Source organism: Castor canadensis, chromosome 17 (assembly GCF_047511655.1).
Source record: "Castor canadensis chromosome 17, mCasCan1.hap1v2, whole genome shotgun sequence".
NCBI classification, from domain to species: domain Eukaryota; kingdom Metazoa; phylum Chordata; class Mammalia; order Rodentia; family Castoridae; genus Castor; species Castor canadensis.
The window spans coordinates 61974326-61994866 of record NC_133402.1 but is presented as its reverse complement, the minus strand read 5'-3'; the positions used below and the strand labels follow the sequence as shown (position 1 = coordinate 61994866).

Here is a 20541-nt window from a genome sequence, read left to right as displayed (position 1 = left end):
TTCAAGTGGCCATAGGGAAAAAAACCTTTATTTCACAGTAATTCTTTGTGTTTAAGTTTAAGTTTTAAAGAGCTGAAAAAAAGTGAGTTGATTTAAAGAAGAATAATGTGTAGAGAAGGCAAAATCGTGAAGGTGGGAGTCAGTGAGTAGTCAGGAAACACTGGGCAATGAACAGCTCATGCAGAACGAACAGAGGACGAGCCCAGAGTTAAGCACGCTAGTCAGGGAACCTCATGGCTCTACTGCTGGGCTCAAAGCAAGATGTGACACACACATTTCAAAACAGGGCCTGGTCCCTTCCTTCACATTTGGACATACCTGGATCTATCTGAAGCCAATGACTTACTTTGGGAACACCTAAATGTCAGTAATTTCTCTCAGTATCTACATTAACATCAGACGTGATCAACCTTTAAGAAAATTACACATCAAAACAGTCACTCATTTCTAATTAAATGATTAAAATTTGACTGACATTAAATTTCTAGACTCTGCAACAGGGAGGACTATTTAACTCTACAGAATTCAGATTATAACAGCTTTAGTTCCCAGTTTTTAGTCTGATTTTTTGGGCAGTACTGGGGTTTGAATTCAGTCTCACACTTGCTAGGCAGGTGCTCTGCTACCTGAACCATTCCACCAGCATTTCCCAGGTCTTAAACCTACTTTTTTGTTTGCCTGATTCTGTTCCTAGCAAAGGACAGAGCAGGGGTGCCAAATGCACCCTCACTACCTCCACAAGAAGTAAGTAATTTCAGAGAGTTTCTGAAGATATTTATTCCCCCTCGCCAGAAAGTGGCTACACAACTTTCTTCTGATTCTCAAACAAGTCCATGACCCCAAAACAGAGTTTGCCAAAAGCCCTGGCACCCCCCCCCCCCCGACTCCAAGTAAAGGGGAAATAGTTAAAGCTATTTCATTTCAATTTAGAATAGCATTCTACCCTTCCCCCCAATTACCAGGAGGCCAAGAAAGAAGCGAGAGGACAGAAGGAAGAAAGGACAGGATGTCACCTTCAGGCAGGCATCACTCCCCTACCACCTACTGCGATCCTGCTGCAGAAAAAGAAAAGGAAGACGAGTCTCAAAGGAGAGATCCACCCGCTGCCCAGGGTAACTAAACATGCAGAAAGCAAGCCCATAACCACTTAGATGCCGCGCAGAGAAAGTGATTCTTTCAGACCAAGGAAATATGGATAAAATCCTCTGTACAGCAGGCCAGGGCCAGACACATTTAACTAATGAGCGTGGCAGCATTCCAGTAAAACTTCACTTTATTCTGATAGCATTTTCAAATTTTTTATTTTTAATTTTCAGGAAAAATAATGCAAGTGAAATTTATAAAACATCACAAAACAAACGAATATATAGCAGACATAAGCAAACTGTATTCAAATCTATCTTCTATATTTTTCTTTTTTCTTTGGTAGTACTACGGTTTGAACTCAGGGCTTTGTAGTTGCTAGGCAGGCATTCTACCATTTTGCCCACATCCCATGCCTCAACTTTGCCTTCTAAAGAACCATTACACAATGAAAAAATAAATGTTAAAATTTTATATAATTACATTCACGAATATATGTGAAAATTAACAGTCATGTCCCACATGTGACGTCACACACTACCGACCACTGAATACAAGCAAGTCAGTTATTTTCAGCACTGATTTTTTCCCTAGTTGAAGACCAAACCTCGTAAGTCAACCAAGAAAAGCTGGGTGTGGTGGCAAGTGTCTATATGTCTGTTATCCCACCTATGCAGGATGCATGGGAAGATCGCGTCCCAGGCCAGCACAGGCAATAAAGCCAGGGCCTATCTCAGAAATAACTAAAGCAAAAAGGGCTGGGGGTGTGGCTCAAGTGGTAGAGCACCTACGACTGAGCTCAAGGCCTGGAGTTCAAACCCTAGCACTAGACAGACAGACAGATAGACAGATTGACTGCTGGGGCAGATGGTCCTGTAGGCTGAGGCAGGAGGATCCTGATTTCCAGGCATTCCTGGGCTACACAAGATCCTATCTCAAAAAAAAAAAAAACAAAACAAAGCCAGGAGCCAGTGGCTCACGCCTGTAATTCTAGTTACTCAGGAGCCAGAGATCAGGAGGATCACGGTTCAAAGCCAGCCCAGGAAAATAGTTCTCGAGACACTATCTCAAAAAAAAAACCCCCTAAAACCACAAAAACTAAACAAAACAAGATGAACCAGCAGGAAGAGCAAAGCAGCAAGAAATGTGGCTGAGGTATGCCCTCTGTCGTGCCCTGTCCTGCTACTGTTTCAGCTCCAATTGCGTATAATTCAATTCTGACTATAAGCAGCTCAGGGCACAGACCTGAAACAGAAGCCACTGCTGCAGGTGGCTCACCAAGCTGAGATGGTCTACCTGAGGTGTCTCTTCAGGACACTAGAGGACCACAAGAACTTGGAAAAGCTGTATTTAGGATCCAGTCTAATAATAAATGAAACAAGTAAGGTAGGGTGTGGGAGGGAACTCGGTTTCTGTGCTCACTCCTCATGGAATCCCAGCACAGCTGCTCCTCAATTTTGCAGGCTCACTCAAGCTGCGGTGTTCAGAGTTTTTCCTGGGGTCTCCCTCCCTTCCTGGAAGTCAGGCTAGCTCAAAGTCCAGCATTACCGGGACTTAGGTGATCTTTCTGGGGGCCACATTTTGCTACCATAACAAAGACAAACAATCCTCATCACCCCCATGATCCAATCCTGCGCTGAGCAAATGTGCAGGCACCAGTTACTAGGAGGACTGTGCCTCTCGCATAATTTTGATGACCACAGCTATTTCCACTTGGTAAATTGTTTGTGGCTAAAATTTTTTTAAGCAGAGAGTCCAGGTATAATTTTTTAAAAAGTAATTATATGGACCAGGCAGAAGTTCAAAATCCTGTGTATATTTGAATTTTCTTTTTTGGGGGTGCTGGGAGTGGAACCCAGCACATGTTAGGCAAGTGATTTACCACTAGGCTACATCTTTAGCCCTGTATATATAGATACAGGTATTTATCTTAAAAGATGTTATTTAGGTATAATTCACACTGATATTTAAAGATTGCTGTTTATTCAGTTTTTGTATATTTAGTGTTATATAATCACCACCACAAACTTTAGAGTATTTTCAGCACCCCTCCAACCCCACTCACCCTCATTCTTCTCTATTCCTTACCCCACCATGCTCCTGGCAAGCACTGTTTTATTCTGTTTCTACAGATATGCCCATTTTCTAAAAATTTCATAAATGGAATCATGTAATATGTGGCCTTTTGATATTGGCTTCTTTCATGTGGCATGTTTTCAAGATTCAGCCTCATCTAAGCACCCCACTCCTTTTTGTGGCTGACTAGCGTTCCACTGTGTGGATACCCAACATTTTATTGTTGAACTGTTCACCTTTTAACCAGCAATTGATGGGTCAGATGCAATTCTCCTGCTGTCGGGATCAACCCAAGGCCCTGTGGTACGGGAAAGCACCCTACGGCTGAGCCAAACCTCCAGCCCAGCCTTCTGAATAGCTGCCAGACAAACATCTTTACAATTCACATTTCTGCCAGAAGGGTTCCAAGTTCTGCACACCCTACCACCTCTGGCCCCAGTGGGTGTGGCGTGGTGTCTGTGGGTCTGACTTGCACTGCTCTAACAGCTAATGGTGCTGAGCATCTTGCTAGAACTCACCGGCATTTCCATATCTTCTCTGGAGAACTGTCTGTTCAGAGTTTTTACCCATTTTTAAATGAGGTTATCTTTTTGTTATTGGTTCTAAGAGCTCTTTACATATTATAGATACAAGTCCCTTATCAGATATGATATGCAATTATCTCCTCTGAATTTTCATTTTCATGAGAGTGTCCTTTAAAGCAGAAAAATTCCAATAAAGTCCAGTTTACCTATTTTTTTCTTTAAATTGTGTTTTTTGTGGTACTGGGATTTGAACTCAGGGCCTCATGCTTGCTAGGCAGGAGCTCTTACCACTTGAGCCATTCTGCCAGCTCTTTAAATTGTGTTTTATCATATCTAAGACAACACTGACTAATCCAAGATCATTAAGACTTACATCTGTGTTTACTTCTAAGAATTTTATAATTTTAGCTCTTAAATTTGTGTCCTTGACCCATTAAGCTGATTTTTGAATATGGATTAAGGTGGGGTCCAATAGTTTTGTGAGTGAATATCCAGTTGTCCCAATATTGTTTATGAAACTGTTTGTTCTCTACTGAAAGAAAGCACAGATTTTTAATACTAAAAGCGTGTACCATTCTTATAAAATCTCTGTAGACATACCGACACACACAGGCTCTCACATTTTACATATTCATTATAGTCATGGTAGTACCAACATGGGAATGGTTTTAAGACTGAGCTCTCCACAGTCCAGTAACTCCGTGTCTTACCTGGCCTGCGCTCCCAAAGCTTTAAGCTACATTATATTTTCTAATCCAAGCTCTACTCTCTGAAGTGAGTCATTCAAGCACTCTGTTACTGATGGTGGACATTTACTGAGGACCATGATTTGGCCCTTATTCCAGTGTTCAGTCATTACAAGTAAATAACTGAGACGAAACAAGCAAGCATGCTGGCTCGTCAAAGATGGGAGCCCCAGAGATGCACTCTGGGTCAAAGATCAGGTGACCAGTGGAATAGCACAACAGAAACTACCTTGAAGTGGGAACAGAGTAGGGTACTTGGGCTGAAACACTGGGCAATCCTGGATGGCTTGGGGACAACCTACGGGAGGAGAGAGCCTCGAGTCCTAGGTCAGTTCTTAGTCACACAGGCTCCCTACTTCCCCAAATGCCGTGACAGGAAAAGACCAAACACAAACAGGAGGAACAAAGATTCAACAATTATTAAACATTCAAAGTAAAACTAACCCAGTAAAGTACCAAGCCAGGCACGGTGGCACACATCTATAATCCCAAGCACTTTGTATGCTGAGGCAGAGGGATTAGGAGTTGGAGGCTAGCATGGCTATATAGCAAGACCCTGTCACAAAGACTTAAAAAAAAAAAAATCAGATGACATATTCTGATGATTGAAATGAAGAATTTAATAGAACACTAAAATAAAAATAAAAAAAGAATTTAATAGATGAGCTGAACTGGAGAGGAGACAAACTAAAGAAAAACCCAAACATGTAATAAAGTGTAAAAGCAAGCCAGCCAGCATAATGGCACATGCCTGTAATCCCAGTACTTGGGAGGAAGCAGGATGGAGAGTTCAAGGTCAGCATAGGCTTATACAAGACTGTTACAAAGAATAAACATTTAAAAAATAAAAGCAAACTAAAGACTGAAGAACAAAGGGTTTTCTTACATCTAGAATATATAAAGAACTTTTACAAAAAGTACCTTTTGACAGGGTATGTTAGCACACAACTGCATTCCCAACAGAGGGAGGAGGATGGTAGATTTAAGGTCACCCTATGCTGGCAATAGTGAGACCCTGCCTCAAAAAGGAGGCAGGAGCAGAGGCCTGGCTCAAATCCCTGATATCACAAAACAAAACTCAAAAACAGCTTTTAAAAATGGGCAGTCAGGTGTGTACACTCCTGTAATTCAAGTACTCAAGAGGTGGAGATGGAATCGTCTCAAATTTGAGCCAGCCATGGCTACAGAGTGAGGCCCCATCTCAAAAATCTCAGTAACAAGGGGGTAAAGACTGAAAAGAAACTTAACAAAAGATACAAGAATTACAAAACTAAGTTCATACTGAAGACTGATCACACCAAGCAACGGCCCACGGCCCCACAGCGGAGCGGCCTTAACCCTCATGGGAATGTAAAAACAAAACAACATGACATGTACTTACCATGGGACCCAGCCAATCTGCTTCTAGGCAGAATGAAAGCACATGCTCACACTGGAGAGCTTGTGAAACTGCTAAAACCTCCAAACAACCCAAATGCCCACAAACAGATGAGTTAACAAATTAAACCTGGTATTCCCATACAATGTAATAGTTTTCAGCAATGAAACTGAACTATGGATACACATTAAAAACAGGTTAATGTCAAAATAAGTATGCTAAGTAAAAGGCAGTCCCCCTGCCACCCAAAAAAGTACATGCCACACATTCAAAATACCAGGGAGAGAAACTGAGGGTCAAAAGGGCAGACCTATGCCTGCCTGGAGCAGGGAGTGGTCAGAAGACATTATAAGGGGGAAGAAAATTTTGAGGGGTGAAAATGTCTAAGGTCTTGATTAAATACAGTTCAGGTGTGCATCAAGACGCAAATTACATGCTTTAAGTATGTACAGTTCATGCATTCATTCTTTGAGATGGGTTCTCGAGAGCTACCTTAACCAGTTCAGGCTGGTCTTGAACTCAAGTGATCTTCTGCCTTAGCCTCCCCAGTGCCGGCACTGCAAGTGCGTGCTGCCATATGCCTGGCTACTATGATGATACCTCAATAAAGCTGTTCAAAAACAAAAACCTGGTGGGTAGACTAACCCAGAGAACTGGCTAAGCTAAAGAAAACCTCAGTGAATAGAAAGATCAAGCCAAAATAATCTGTAACATTGGGCACAAAGACGGGAAGTGAATATATGGAAATTTGTTGAGACAGAGGAGAGAGAACCAGAACCACCAACATATCTCATGAGAATCCCAATCCCACAAAGGGAGAGAAGAATGCTCAAAGCAAAAAGAAATCTTGTGCCTAGACTGGAATGACCAATAAACAGTGGAAAACATTCTGCCTAGGCACAAAGAAGTGAGATGCGAGAACACCAAGATAAAGAGAAAATTGCGTATGGTAGAAGTATGACAAGGTCAGGTGTCCCAGTCAAAATCCAAACAATGTATCCCAAATTGAGAGGAAATAATCGTAAACCAAATTGTCAACCAACTAAGAAACAAAATGAAGGGGCTGGCTGGAGAGTGCCTCAAGTGGTAGAGTGCCTGCCTCACAAGTGAGAGGCCCTGAGTTCAAACCCCAAGTCCGCCAAAAAAAAAAAAAAAAAAAAAAAAAAGGCATTTTCATACATAAGGACTCAGAAAATGTAGTATTACATCCTCAAATCTTACCTGAAGAAATTGATCATGTAATAGAAAAGAACTGAAGAGTCATAGCAACAAATTGCTAACAACCTAAGTGTCCACAAACAAGACAAAAGAGAAACAAAATAATACATAAGGAAAAACTATTAACAGTTAAAAAGGAATGCAACAGGTCTCATAAACCCAAGTAGAACAAAGTAACCTCTAGTTGACACACAAGTCACATGCTTGAATTTAAAACCCTCAAGAGTTACAGAATCCTGTGGATTTTAGCTACACTGTCTTAATTTCCTTTTGCTATTGTTGAAGGAAGAAATTTTTTTGGGGTGGGGGGTTCTTTTTTGCTGTTTTATTTTTTGTGGGGGGAGATTAGGGTATCCTATATAGCCCAGGCTGACCTTGAACTTAATGATTTTCCTATGCCAGCCTCCTGAGTCATGGGATTACAGCTGTGTACCACCACACTCAGCTTTCACTGAGTTTTGACAATTGCATAACCTATGAAGTCAGCCCTACAGTAAAGACAGGACATTTCTGTCACCTCCAAAGGCTCCTATGTCCCCAGGTAATCCACACACCTTCTCCAGGCAATTGATGATTTTCCCGTGATTCTTAGTTTGTATTTTACACAGTTAAAATTTTATTCTTTGTATTTAATAACAATCTGGAAATAAAATTCCAACAACATGGCAGAACTAATTTAAAAGTTGTCAGATAATTAAAGATATTTGGGCTAAAAAAAACTTAACAAAATGCAGTTTACAGAAAGACACCTAAAAACAAGTTTAAAGATAAACAAGAAAATAGATGTGGCACTTCTGGAAGCAAACTAGAATCCAAGTGAAGAGGCGTTATCTGGGGTAAGATATTTTCTATCAACAAACAGCACAGAGCAAGAAGGCACATCATAGTTGTGAACCTTCATGACGCATGCAGCTTCAAATTTTACAATTCTGTTCTTGCCTTATGTATACGTGCACACAAACACACACACATATACCACAATCCATAGTGAAGTAGAGCTTGTGGTGTATCTCTGATAGAAATGCAGAGAGTAAGTAAACAATAACAAAAAGGACAAGCACATATTTTTCAAACACAACACAATTTTGTATTCATGCACTGACCCTGACTTAAATTACAAAATGGCCAAGGTGCAGCTCGGTGGTGATTCCTGGTTTAGCATGTGCAAGGCCTTGGGTTAACCCGTTAGGATTACAGTTGTGAGTCACCAGTGCCCAGCCAGGTTTTTAGTTTGAGAATAAAATAAGCCCAAAGAAAAATTTAAATAAAGGCACAAATTAATAAGATACACAATATAAATGGGGAGGGGACCCTCACCCAAGCCACTTAATTTGAACAAAAAATTTTGATCGTAAATCTTTAAATAGATAAAATAAGACTTTAAGGAAAGTAAAAAAATTTTAAACCAAATACAGCTCTCCTCCTAAAAGACAGTGGGTCCAAATATGTGATTTAGCTGGTTCTTCCATTTTGAGGAATAGACTACTTCTCTACATAAGAACTATTCTTTTTGTATGCTTTGTAAATTACTTTTTTTTTGGATTGGTTGGTTTTCTTCTCTGTGGTACTGGAGTTTGAACGCTTTATACTTACAAGGCACAGACTCTATCAGTTAAGCCATGCCTCTCTGGTTATTTTAGAGATAGGGTCTTCCTTTTTGCCCTGGCTGGCCTAGATTACCATCCTTGTATTTTATGGTTCCCTCCATAGCTGGGATGACACCATGCCAACTATTGGTTGAGATGGGGTCTTGAGGATCTCTTTCCTGTGCTGGCCTACAACTTCCATCCTCCCAATCTCAGCCTCCTAAGTAACTGGGATCACAGGTATGAACCACTGGTGCCCAGCGCTTCAATGGTTTTTAACGGTTAGGACTACTTAATACAAAAATGGACAGATGGTACTGATGAATTCAAGCATTTACTCATTCTACAAGCACCCATACAGAACCTGCATAATAGTGTGATAATGACACAACAGAGCTACAGATCAACCAAGCACAGTACCTTAAAAAAGATCCATACAAAACAGATGCTGGGCTGGCAGAGTAGCTCAAGTGGTAGAGCACCTGCCTCGCAAGCAAGATGCCCTGAGTTCAAACCCCAGTACCACCAAAAAGAAAAAAGGTACAGACCATACAGAACAGATGCCAATTTCAATTAGTGAGTAGTCTATAAAACCACAAATCTGTGATAAAATGCTATTTTTTTAAAAAACGAGTACAATTTATTTAAAAGATAACACAGCAAATGGTGGCAAGAGATTGTAAAGAATATCTAGAAGTAAAACTAAGGCTTAATATTTGAGGTCTATCAAAAATTTCTTTTAGTCAGGTGCTCGTGGCTCACACTTATAATCCTAATTACTTGGGAGGCTAAGATCAGGAGGATCATGGTTTGAGGCCAGCCCAGGCAAACACTAAGGCACCTGCTTTGTAAGCATGGAGCTTTGAGTTCAAACCCCAGTCACACAAAACAAAACAGAAAAATTTCCTTTAACCAGTGAGAATATCATGCAAGAGAATAAGCAAAGCACTGTTGCCATTTCAAAGGAATGGAGGTGGAGCAAAAATATGCTCAGTGCAGCTATCGGAGAAAATGCAACTAAACCAGCCTGCCCGATGCCAGCATCCCCTCCAAGGGGAAGAAATTTAAAAGACTGATAAATATCCATGATAAAAAGGAGAAGGGAGGCTGGGGATGTGGCTCAATGATAGTCCCTGAGTTTAAAAAAAAAAAAAAGTGTGTGAAGACAATAATAAAAACACGTACATATTATAAATTAGAGATTCCACTTCTCAGTTTATCTACCCTAGAAAAACTATTGCACACATGTACTACAGAAGTTGAGAGAAAAACTGGAAGCACTGTTTATTAAAAAGAAAACTGACATATAATCTCCACACCACGGAATACTACCGCACAATGGGTTGAAGGAACGAGAAAAACCTATATACATTGATATGGAGAAAGCAAGACATACTAAGTGGAAAAAAAAGTTCCAAACGTCATTTTTCTATTAGTCATATAAAAGTAAGATAAAACTTACTTACTCCTACATATTCCAACATAAGCATATTTACATGAATGCACTGAAAAAGGACTGACAGGAAAAGGGGTAAACATCTGTAGCAAACACAGACTGGTGAAGAAACCAAGAGAAAAAGACAAATGTGTTCCTACTTTTCTTCTCACTCTGTTAGTAACATTTAAAACACACAGAGGAGCTAAGCAAAATGTAACAGTGAACACCAGAAACCACCTACAGGCCACAATGAACATTTTACTGCATCTGTCTTGTTTTTTTGGATGCGGGTCAAGGTGCAGATGTCAGAATACTTCATCCCAAAACAATTCAGCACACATATTAACTACAATTAAGGGGAAAAAATTTATACTCAATGAAATGCACAAACCTCCAATGTACCATTAAGTGGGTTTAACAAGTGCATTCAGCTATATGACCCAAATCCTACTCAAGAGCTAGGTCACTACTATCACCTGAACTGACTGCCGTAGAAGCAACCACGGCTGAACTTTTCCTCAGCACAGGTGTTACAGTAAGAATTTCATATAAATAAAACCGTACATACGGTGAGAGCCCCCATGTCTGTGCACGTGTGCTTCATCTTTTCCTGTTGAGTAGCATTTCTTCATGTAGACATGCCTGTTTGTGTACCTGTTCTCCTGCTGATGGAGACCTGGGCTGTTTCCAGCTTGGAGCTATTATGAATAGTGCTACTATGAACATTCTTGTACAAGTGTTTTTGTGGACATATGTTTTCATTTCTCTTGGGTAAACACCTAGAAGTAGAACTGGTGGCTCAAGGGGTAGGTGTATATTTACTTTTATAAGAAACTGCCAGACTTCTATCCAAAGTAGATATACTGTGTATTGCATTTTAAAAGCATCATACAAGGGGGTGGAGATGTGGCTCAAGCAAGAGAGCCTGCCTCACAAGCGTGAAGTCCTGAGTTCAAATTCTGATAGCACACAAAACACCCCCCAAAAAACCCAGGGAAGAAGCTGAGAATGACAGTGGACTTACTGATCATTCACATCTATATCTGTAAAGCGTCAAACAGTGGTGTTACTTTTGTTCTATGAAAGTAACAAAGCTAAGAGGCCACATTCCATTAAGACCAGTTCAGGGGGGGAGGGAAAATAAGAAAGAGTAATAGAGGGGGTGGATCTGATCAAAGTACATTACCTGTACATATGGAAATAGCACAATGAAACAACTCCTTTGTACAATTAATACACGCTAATTAAAAAAAAATAAAAAGACCAGTTCAAGTGAGTCAGCCTACATTGACCACTGACTAACTCCTAAAACAAACCACAGCTGCTCAGTTTTGTAAATCGAATATTAAGAGGCAGCCGGGTCTAGACATTGTCTACAGCCTCTTTGAATAGCAGAGTTAAGAAGTTACAGCAGGCACACACAGGGTGGTCAGGAAAGTCTAAAACACTTATCTGGTCCTTTAAGGTCTATAAAGCATTTATACAGGCTTTGTTTTTAATTCCAAAGTGACATCTGAAACTACATAACTTTTCTCTTTTATAGAGGAAACTAAGGCCAAGAGATTTCAAGAAAGCTATCTAAGCGCCTAAGCTTAGTTAGATGCGTACGTGGAACTAGAATTTACGTCTCCCTATGGACTGAGTCCCAATCAGTGTTATTAGCAGACTTCTAAGACATCAAGTATTATAAGCCCACAGATTCACTTTACATGATGCTCTATCTGGAAACTTCAGACTGAACAGGAAACATAGTGGAAAAGAGTTATGGTGATCGGAGTGACAGAATTACGCAGTGTGGAGCTGACTCACAATGGTCTCAGCTTTAGCCCAAGCACTAGATGAATCACAAACCGAAACTGATTATATTAAATCAGTAAGTGCTTACTATGCCCTAGATGCTGTGGGAACATAAAATGAAGATGTAAATCCTGCTAAGGACATCCAGTTAGAAGAAGCAATATCATATGCACACACCCTCCCCCCACCTATAATCCTAGATATAAAGGTTTAGGTGTTATAGGAAATCAGTGGTATTATTTCCACTTACTATCAGTCTTAGAGAAGGCTTCTGGCACAGCCGACACTCAAGTCAGGTTTGTGAAATAGGGAAGAATTAATGTACAAAGAAGGAAGAGCATGGGGAAGGGAAAAAGTTAGCCAAATACTTCTATTTGGGGTGTGTGATGGGCACGAGAGATTATAAAGTTGGAAACAATAGTTCCAAGCTGATTTAAGAAGCCTGGGACTGGGATGTGGCTCAAGCGGTAAACCACCTACTGTGAGGCCCTGAGTTCAAACCCCAGCACTACAAAAACAGACAACAACAAAAAAGAAGCCTGGAACACCAAAGGTGTGGAACTTCAGTTTTCTGAAGACAGTGGTGATGCAAACAGCCTGGGGGACGGGCAGCAGCATGATCGAAGCTGCAGCCTTAGAAATAGTTGGACAGTGGTGAGATTACACTGACCTAGACCACAACAATTGCAACTGATTGCTTGGATCTTCTGGGACACGCATTAGGAGTGAAGAGTCACCAACACCACTTTTCTGGGGGGAGGAGATAGGGGTGCTTGGGGTTCAAACCCACGGCCTCACAGATGCGAAACAAGTGCTTTACCACTGAGTTATACTCCCAGCCCTGCACTTTTTAAAAAAGTAGCAGATAGGACCAGTAGAGTGGCTCAACTGGAAGAGCACCTGCCTAGCAAATATGAAGCCAAGTTCAAACCCCAGTACTCCCACCAACCAACCAAACAAACAAATGCTGGCAAGCCATTTCTCTATTTAATCTTGGGACAACTTTGAAAACATTCTGGGCAGGGGACATGGCTCAGTGGTAGAGAGCTGGCCTAGCATTTGTGAGGCCCTGGGTCTAACTCCCAGCACTTCAGATCCTCAGATCTTCATGTGGTCTTCTAGTCCAGACTGGCCTCCAACTTACAAGTCTCCTGCTTTAGCCTCCTGAGTGCTGGGATTACAGGCATGCACCACATCCAGCTTTTAAGAATTTACAAAAAGAACCACTACCAGATCCTGGTAAAGTGGGGACAGGGGTTCAGGGAAGCATTCAGGACTATGACATCAGGTCATAGCTAGGAGAAAACAAGCATCCTGGGTGTCCTGAATGTATGCTGTCACAGATGGGGAAGGGGATGAGGGAAAGTTACAGAAACACATTTCTGAAGTAATCGTGTAACAGCAATGGAGATGTGGTTCACAGGATTAAAGAGATGGTTACGATGGAGAATTGGCCTCATTTGGCCAGGTTTAGTCCAAATGACAAAAAGGATGGTGAAGTGGCTTTAAAGACTGCAAATACAGGAGCAAGACAGAATGCCATGGGAAGGGGAACAAACTCTTTAAGGTACTGGAGTTACAAAGTTAAGATAGCTAAGCCTCATTCAGGGTTGTGGGATGAGAAGGAAGCAACTGGAATTAATTAGGAGCACAGAATCTGAGATGTCAACCAAGAATGCAAATCTGAATTTGTGAATGATCTTTGCAGTTGTTTTATGAAATTACCAGAAAGGAGGAGAAAACCAGGCCCAAGACAGCATGTGGGTAATACACATTTAGGAAATGGAGAAAAGCCGACAGGCAGGGATGAAAGACAGGAATTACAGAAAGCGGGAGTAAGGTAAGAGAGTATAATGGACCACTTTCTGGGAGGCTGGATACTGCCAGTAGGCTAGAGATCTCAAGAAAAGTTCCTCCCGCCTGTGAGGAAGGCACTCTCCACGGCACCAGCAAAATACTAAAAGGAAGCCACAAATGAAAGCTAGCTCTGCAATGACAGTTTAAACAAGTATGTAGGAGGCTGTAAGTTAGAGAAATCTTTTCAGAATTATTAGTATTAGCACCCTATAGGGGAGAGAAGGATCTTATTAAATAAACCACCATTAACTATGAGAGAAGGTACCTTAAGGGGAAAAATAAAAGATTTTATGACATTCTCATAAAAGCAGCAGAAACTGAGAAGGAAGCAGGGGATCTGGATAAGACCCCTGGTTCTGTTGCTGCTATCCAATGCACAATCCAGCTTAGCCTCCCCTTACTGAGTGAAGTGGAACAACCTCTGACCCGCTTCCCTGGCACATCACTCCCACCCACCCCCCAGCCATGAGTATGAACCCAGGGCCTTGCACATGCTAGGAAAGCACTGTACCACTGAGCCACATCCCAGCTATTTCTTTTAATATCGAACTTCTACGAAAACCATCAGCACTACAGCAACAAAGAGGAAACTCCCAAACTTTGGGGAAAATGATTACACTATGAGACATCAGTACCACCAAATACTGAGGACATGGAAAACGATATTGCAGAAGGTTAACGACAGGGACATGTCACAATGCTGCCCATCCAACCAACTTCTTCTACACTCCTACTAAATGCCAGGCAGCCTATGGGTTAGAATATCAAAGATGAGTAAGACACGAGTAGCACACACACATATATAGCCCATAGCAGCGCTCAGGGGTGGAGTGCTTGCCTAGCATGTAGAAGGCCCTAGGTTTGATCCCCGGCACCAGGGGAAAAAAAAGCAAAAAACAAAACCCCCAAACAAGCAGTTTATAGTCTAACTGACAACAATATATAAAGTGACAAAGGCCATAAGAAAAGGCACTCAGGGATAAACAGTAACACTTAACCAAGTCTTAAGGAAAGAGGAGTATAAAGATATTTTCCAGCTTTCCAAAGCTGACATCTAAGTAGCCAGCCCAAGGCGGAGAAAACAAGAAGGAGGCCCAGAGGGAGTAGGAGAGAACTACAGGGAATGAAGAGAGGTGCCGGAGAGAAGTAAGTCAGGCAGACTATCCCTTGAGGGCAGCGGAGACATTTGTGAAGAGGTACCTATACAACACCCAATCGAACAGTTCTAATAGGCATTGGTTACAATATAAAAAAGACACGAGGCTATGGTGGCCCACACCTGTTGTCCCAATTACTCGTGAAGCAGGGGGAGGTAGGAGAGTCTTGGTCTGAGGCCAGCTGGTGGGGTGGCTCAAGTGGTAGAGCACCTGCCTAGCAAGCTCAAGACCCTGAGTTCAATCCCCAGTACCACCAAAAGAAAAAGCAATGACTAGACTTGCATAGTTGGGGGTCCCAGCAGAGAGAAACTAAAACCGCTTTATAAAGAAGAAAGAAACTAAAGCAGCTAGGAAGTGTGTAAATGAAGTCCTCAAAGATGATGAAGAGGGCCAAGAGCCAAGGATCAACCTCTAAGAAAAAGGCAGAAGAATAAAAACCACTCGCCTGAACATTTTGTGATAAAACCGTCTATTTTGAAACTTTATGTTTTAAATTTTTATTTACATATAGAAAAGTCTTAAAAATGTTAATAGTGGTCATACTAAGTGGTTAAAGATTAGAGAGGATTTTACTTCAAAATTAACATAATGCTTGATTGAAAAAAAAAACTGTATTTCAAAATTGTGGTGTGGTGACTGAACCCAGGACCTCACGAGTGCTGGGCAAGCATTCTATTGCTTGAGTCACGCCCAAAGCCCATAGGTCTCAACATTCAAGCACATACTGCTCTAATTACAATGGCACTTCCCTTCCACTACAGTACTTCCTGGATAACCCAGGAAGCGCTGACCTGCTCCTGGAGGTGATGGTTCGGTACACGCTCTGCTGCTGCCACCCCCCACCACTAGCCTACACTTATAACCTATGCACAAGGTAAGGCAAACCGTTACCTTCCCACAGGTGCACATACCCTCAGGACCATGACACCACCTTATGAGCTCCGTGGCACTGGGGCAGTATGGAATGGAGTCTGTGCTTCAAAGCACAATGTCTACCAAGGTATGACTCAGAATGAGAGCTCAGTTACTGAGAAAATGACACCGCATGGACCTACAATAAAAGAAAGAATGCACGAACAAAACACTGGTGCTAACAGTTTTGATCCAGAATCATGACTATGCTTGGAAATCAGAAACCCAAGTTTTAAATTAATGTTAATCTTCAGCACTGACTGACAACCTAAATAAAGATAGTGAATTCCAAAGAACCTCCATGCAGCACTAGTCTTTAAATATCACACATGGCACAGCAAAAGCTACGCTTGGAATCTGTAGGCCCAAGGATTCTATCACTTGTCACTGTGAATTCTGGCAAATCAGAGAGCTATACTTTCCATTTTCCCACCAATTTAGTGTAATTTTTGACTGAGCCACTGTAAGAAATGTATTTTATATCAGGGTATCTGTATGTACAAAATACACAAGCACTTTAGGAAACACTCTTTCTTAGATAAACTTAACAGAACAAGCTGATTTTTTTACTACCATATTTGATCATTTAAAAAATGTTGTGCCAGGGATATGGTGGTGCATGCCTGGAATCCCAGCACTTGGAAGGCAGAGGCAGGAGGATTTCTAGTTCCAAACCAGCGCAATTACACCACCTACCTCATTTCAGTAACACTGGCTGATTTCTAAACAACTCACTTTGACTCTAATTGTATTCAATGCATAGGAAGTCATTTCATATTTTCGGCATTACAGTAGGTGCTGAATTTTCTTTGTCCTATGTTGTCAAAAATGACAACTGCTTATTCCTGAGGCATACTTACTGTTGAGCTTGAGAAGTCAGCTTCAGATGCACTTTCACAGCTTTACAGGGCTGTTGTAGAAGTCGAATGAAGTGACTGTGTATAAGCATTTTGAAACTACTGTAACCAAGTGTAAGATACTAGCCAAATATAAAAGAACTCAGCTATTTAAAATCTTTAGAGCTATTTTAAATAAGGCAATGTAATATAACATGTAATATTTTCACTTTATCCAAAATGTTTAGAGCAAAATTGCTTTTTAAACATTTGTGCTTTTGCTATATCTAACCCACCTGAAGGGAAACACCGCAGATTAAAATGAGACAATCATACCACAGACTTAAAAACCAGGAAAACTGTAAATGAACGTCTGCCTTTATAAATCCTGGGAATGCTGGACGCGGTGGTGCACACTTGTAATTCCAGCACTTGGGAGATGGAGGCAGAAAGACCTTGTCTCAATCAAAAACAGAAAACAAAAGTCCTGGGATGCTTCTGCATGCCAGCAGACCCAGCGACCTTACAAGTCAATAAAAAGATGCAATTTTTCTACCACCTGCTTTACATTTATGATAAAAGCGGGGAAGACAATTAGAAAAAAAAAGTGCAGAAACAAGACAGGACTTTTCCCTTTTAAAAAAGCTGTTATCAAAAAACGTAAGTTTAAAAAAATGATAACAGATAAGAATAGCTTAACTGTCGATGAGGGTATAAGAAACCACTATACACTTTGGTGGGAGTATAAACTGACAGAAACTTTGAGGAAGGTACCATGAGAACAAGTTTTCAAAATCTAATAGGCAGGCTTGGTGCCAGTGGCTCACGCCTGTAATCCTAGCTACTCAGGAGGATTGCATTTTGAAGCCAGCCTGGGCAAATGGTTTGCAAGATCCTATAAAAAAAAAAAAAAAAAAACCCATCACAAAATAAAAGGGCTAGTGGAGTGGCTAAAGGCTGTAGGTCCTGCGTTCAAACCCCATTACCATCAAAAAAAAAAAAAAAAAAAGAGAAATTTATATATAATGTATGTGAATATATATACATATATATATATATATATATATATATATATATATATACACATATATATGAATGAATACATGGCCTAGAAATTCCACCAAGGAAACAAATGGGCAAAAATTTATTTTGTAAGGGGGAAGGGAACAGAAGGACCAGTGCATGTGATAAAGAAAAAAATCATAACATGTGTAACTATATAATGAGACTGGTAACTCAATTTCAAAATATCAATAAAAATGGTGGTATAGATAATTCACATGGGAAGTTGCTCACAATATACTCAGAAGATTAAATTGTTTAATCTCCTTGGTTTAAGAAATTAAATGTTATACACATTTCAGAAAGACATACACCAGTATTAAGTGGTGGGATCAGGCAGCTGGCCTGTCCGGGACCTGGATGCCAGTAGGCACACGTGCGCGCGCACACACACACACACACACACACACACACTCACTCACTCACTCACTCACTCTTTCTCTCTCCCCAACAGACTTGCCTTTGGAGAATTACAATGGCATGCCCCATCTCCAGGCAGACTCCGCTATGCTCCAGCCCTGCAGCCTGGTAGACTGAGGATTCCAGACTCCTCTCACCAGTTGCCCACACAGCCTTGCAAGGATGCCTCATGTTGGGAATAATTTTCACCTATCTATGCCATTCCACACTGGTTTACAATTATTTCAACAAACAGAAATTTACAATTTGTTCCTAAGAGTCATATAGATTTTGCCTTAATCCTTCTAAACCGAATCCCGAACTGTTCTTGTATGCACTGCCACAGCACAGCACTTACTTCACCCTTATACTGCGATAACCTGTCCATGTTATCTCATAACTGCATATTTCAATGAAATCTCCACCAAGACCATCTGATACAAAGGCTTTTTAAAAAGCACACTGTGCAGGAAGAAAGGTCAATCCAACCATGTGGATACTGGTGCTAGAAATGAGAGGACACAGAGGAAGGAAATTTCTTCAGTAAAAATACACTCTAGAAACAAGCAACCAACGGTTATAAGCATTCATCTTTTTTTCCTCATTTAACTCTGGATACAGGATTTACTTCTTCATCACACTGTGAGTTCTCAAAAGAAGATAGCAATTTAAAAATCCCGAGCAATCACCATGCAGTAAGGCATCTGTAAAACAATACAACCACTGGTTTAGGGTTAAAGAACGGGGCTCTTTTCTTGGCTCTGCAGAACATGTAATTTTGCACAGGCAAAAATCACCACTTATCTGGGTATCATTTTCCTCATCTCTGAAGTGGAGGTTGGGGGCTAAAACCTCCCCAAGGTTCCTCTGAGCTGGGGACTGGACTTCAAGTCGCCTTCCACCCTAAGGAGCTCATTTCGGTGAGCAGCGAGTTTATTTTGAGTCATAGCTCATTTACTCCCTTCTTGCTTCTCTTAAAAGTCTTGCCCCAATCGTTCTCAACTCTCTATTTTCCGGGAAGAGGGAGGCAGCAGGAGAAGGGAGGGTTGGGTAGGCAGGTCAATCAAGATCCACTAGCAAAATTTTTTAATAGGATTTTTTAAAAAGGTAAAATGAGTTTACTCCAGGCCAAAAAAAAAAGAGGCACTGATCCATCTCACTCACGAATGTAATTTTTCAAACAAACAAACAAGCATCTTAAGGCAACACTACACGTAGTTGATGGCTTAATGATTTCTTTTAAAACAAAGAGGTCGCGGAGAGGACCTCACACACCGCGGTCAGATGGGATCGACTTTCCCCCCTTGGAAGGCAGAAAGGCGCTGCTGCTGCAATCGGGGAGGAGGAGGAGGAGGAGGGAGGCCCCCAGGCTTGGGGCCTTCGCAGTCTGAGTTCAAGTGCATCCACGCACAACGTTACTGTGTGCTCAAGTCACCGCCACTCACTCGTCCATGCAAAAAAAAAAAAAAAAAAAAAAACCCACAAGCCGACGCTCGCAATCCCGGGGGCCGTCGGGGCGGCCGCGCGCGCGAGTCACAAGCTGCGGGGGAGTGGAAATTTCCTCTCCCCGAGCCGCGGGGCGCCTGGGCCGGGCCGGGTCGGATCGGATCGGATCGGATCGGGTCAGGCTGGGCCGCGCTCCGTACAAAGGAGGCCCCGGCTCGGCCTCCCGTGCACCCGGGGCACGGTCCCGGCTTCCGGCGCCGGAGGCGGCGGGAAGCCCCGCAGCACGTGCGCCCCGCTCCGGCCGCGAGCACGAGCCGGAGCCGGAGCCGGAGCCGGAGCCGGCGCGGCCCGGCGGTGCGTCTCGGGCGCAGCGGTCGTCGCCCCGCGAGAAATGAATGGGGCCGCCGCCCAGCGCGAGGCGGGGCTGCGGTGACCCCGGGGCCACCTCCCTCCCCTCGGCCTCCCCTCCCTTGCCCGCTCCTCCGCCGCTCACCCCAGCTCTTGGCGGTGCGCCCCAGGAACTCTCCGGTGGTCGGGTTGTAGATGAAGAGCTTCCACTCGGCCAGGCTCTGGTTGAAGGACTTCTTCTCATTCTTCGTCATGGTGGGGGCGCGGACGGCGAAGGGAGCGGCGGCCGCGGGGGTGGAGGAGGCGGCGAGGAGCGCGGCGGCGGCGGCGGCGGCGGCGCGTCCCGGTTCTAGCAGCGCAGCCCGGCGACGGCGACGGCGGCACAGGCCGAGGGCAGATGCTCCTCACACGACCAACTCGAGCTGACTGCGCCGCGCCGCGCCGGGCCGCCGCTCCGGCCGCGGGAAGCCTGACGTCTCCGCCCCGCCGCAGCCAATCGCCGCGCTGCCTGCCCGCGCCGTCGCCTCCTCCCCGCCCCCTTCACCCCGCCCCCCCGCACCGCCCGCGCGGCTGGGCGGAGTCTGAGTGGAGAGTGCGCCCCGCCCCGCCCTGACTGGCCCCGCCCACACGCTGCTCCCTCCCCCAGGCCCCGCCCACATCCCCGCCCACGGCCGGGCT

At 42.9% G+C, this 20541-nt stretch overlaps 1 protein-coding gene across 1 annotated transcript in view; it reads right to left on the bottom strand.

Moving 5' to 3' along the window:
• Positions 1-20286, bottom strand: part of Atp1b3 (ATPase Na+/K+ transporting subunit beta 3) — a 30715-nt gene extending 10429 nt beyond the window's left edge. Inside the window, exon 1 of the mRNA XM_020184676.2 lies at positions 20009-20286. Coding sequence (XP_020040265.1) covers positions 20009-20117 — 109 coding nt within the window. The 5' untranslated portion in view covers positions 20118-20286. The remainder of the gene's footprint in view (positions 1-20008) is intronic.
• Positions 20287-20541: the final 255 nt, after the last annotated feature.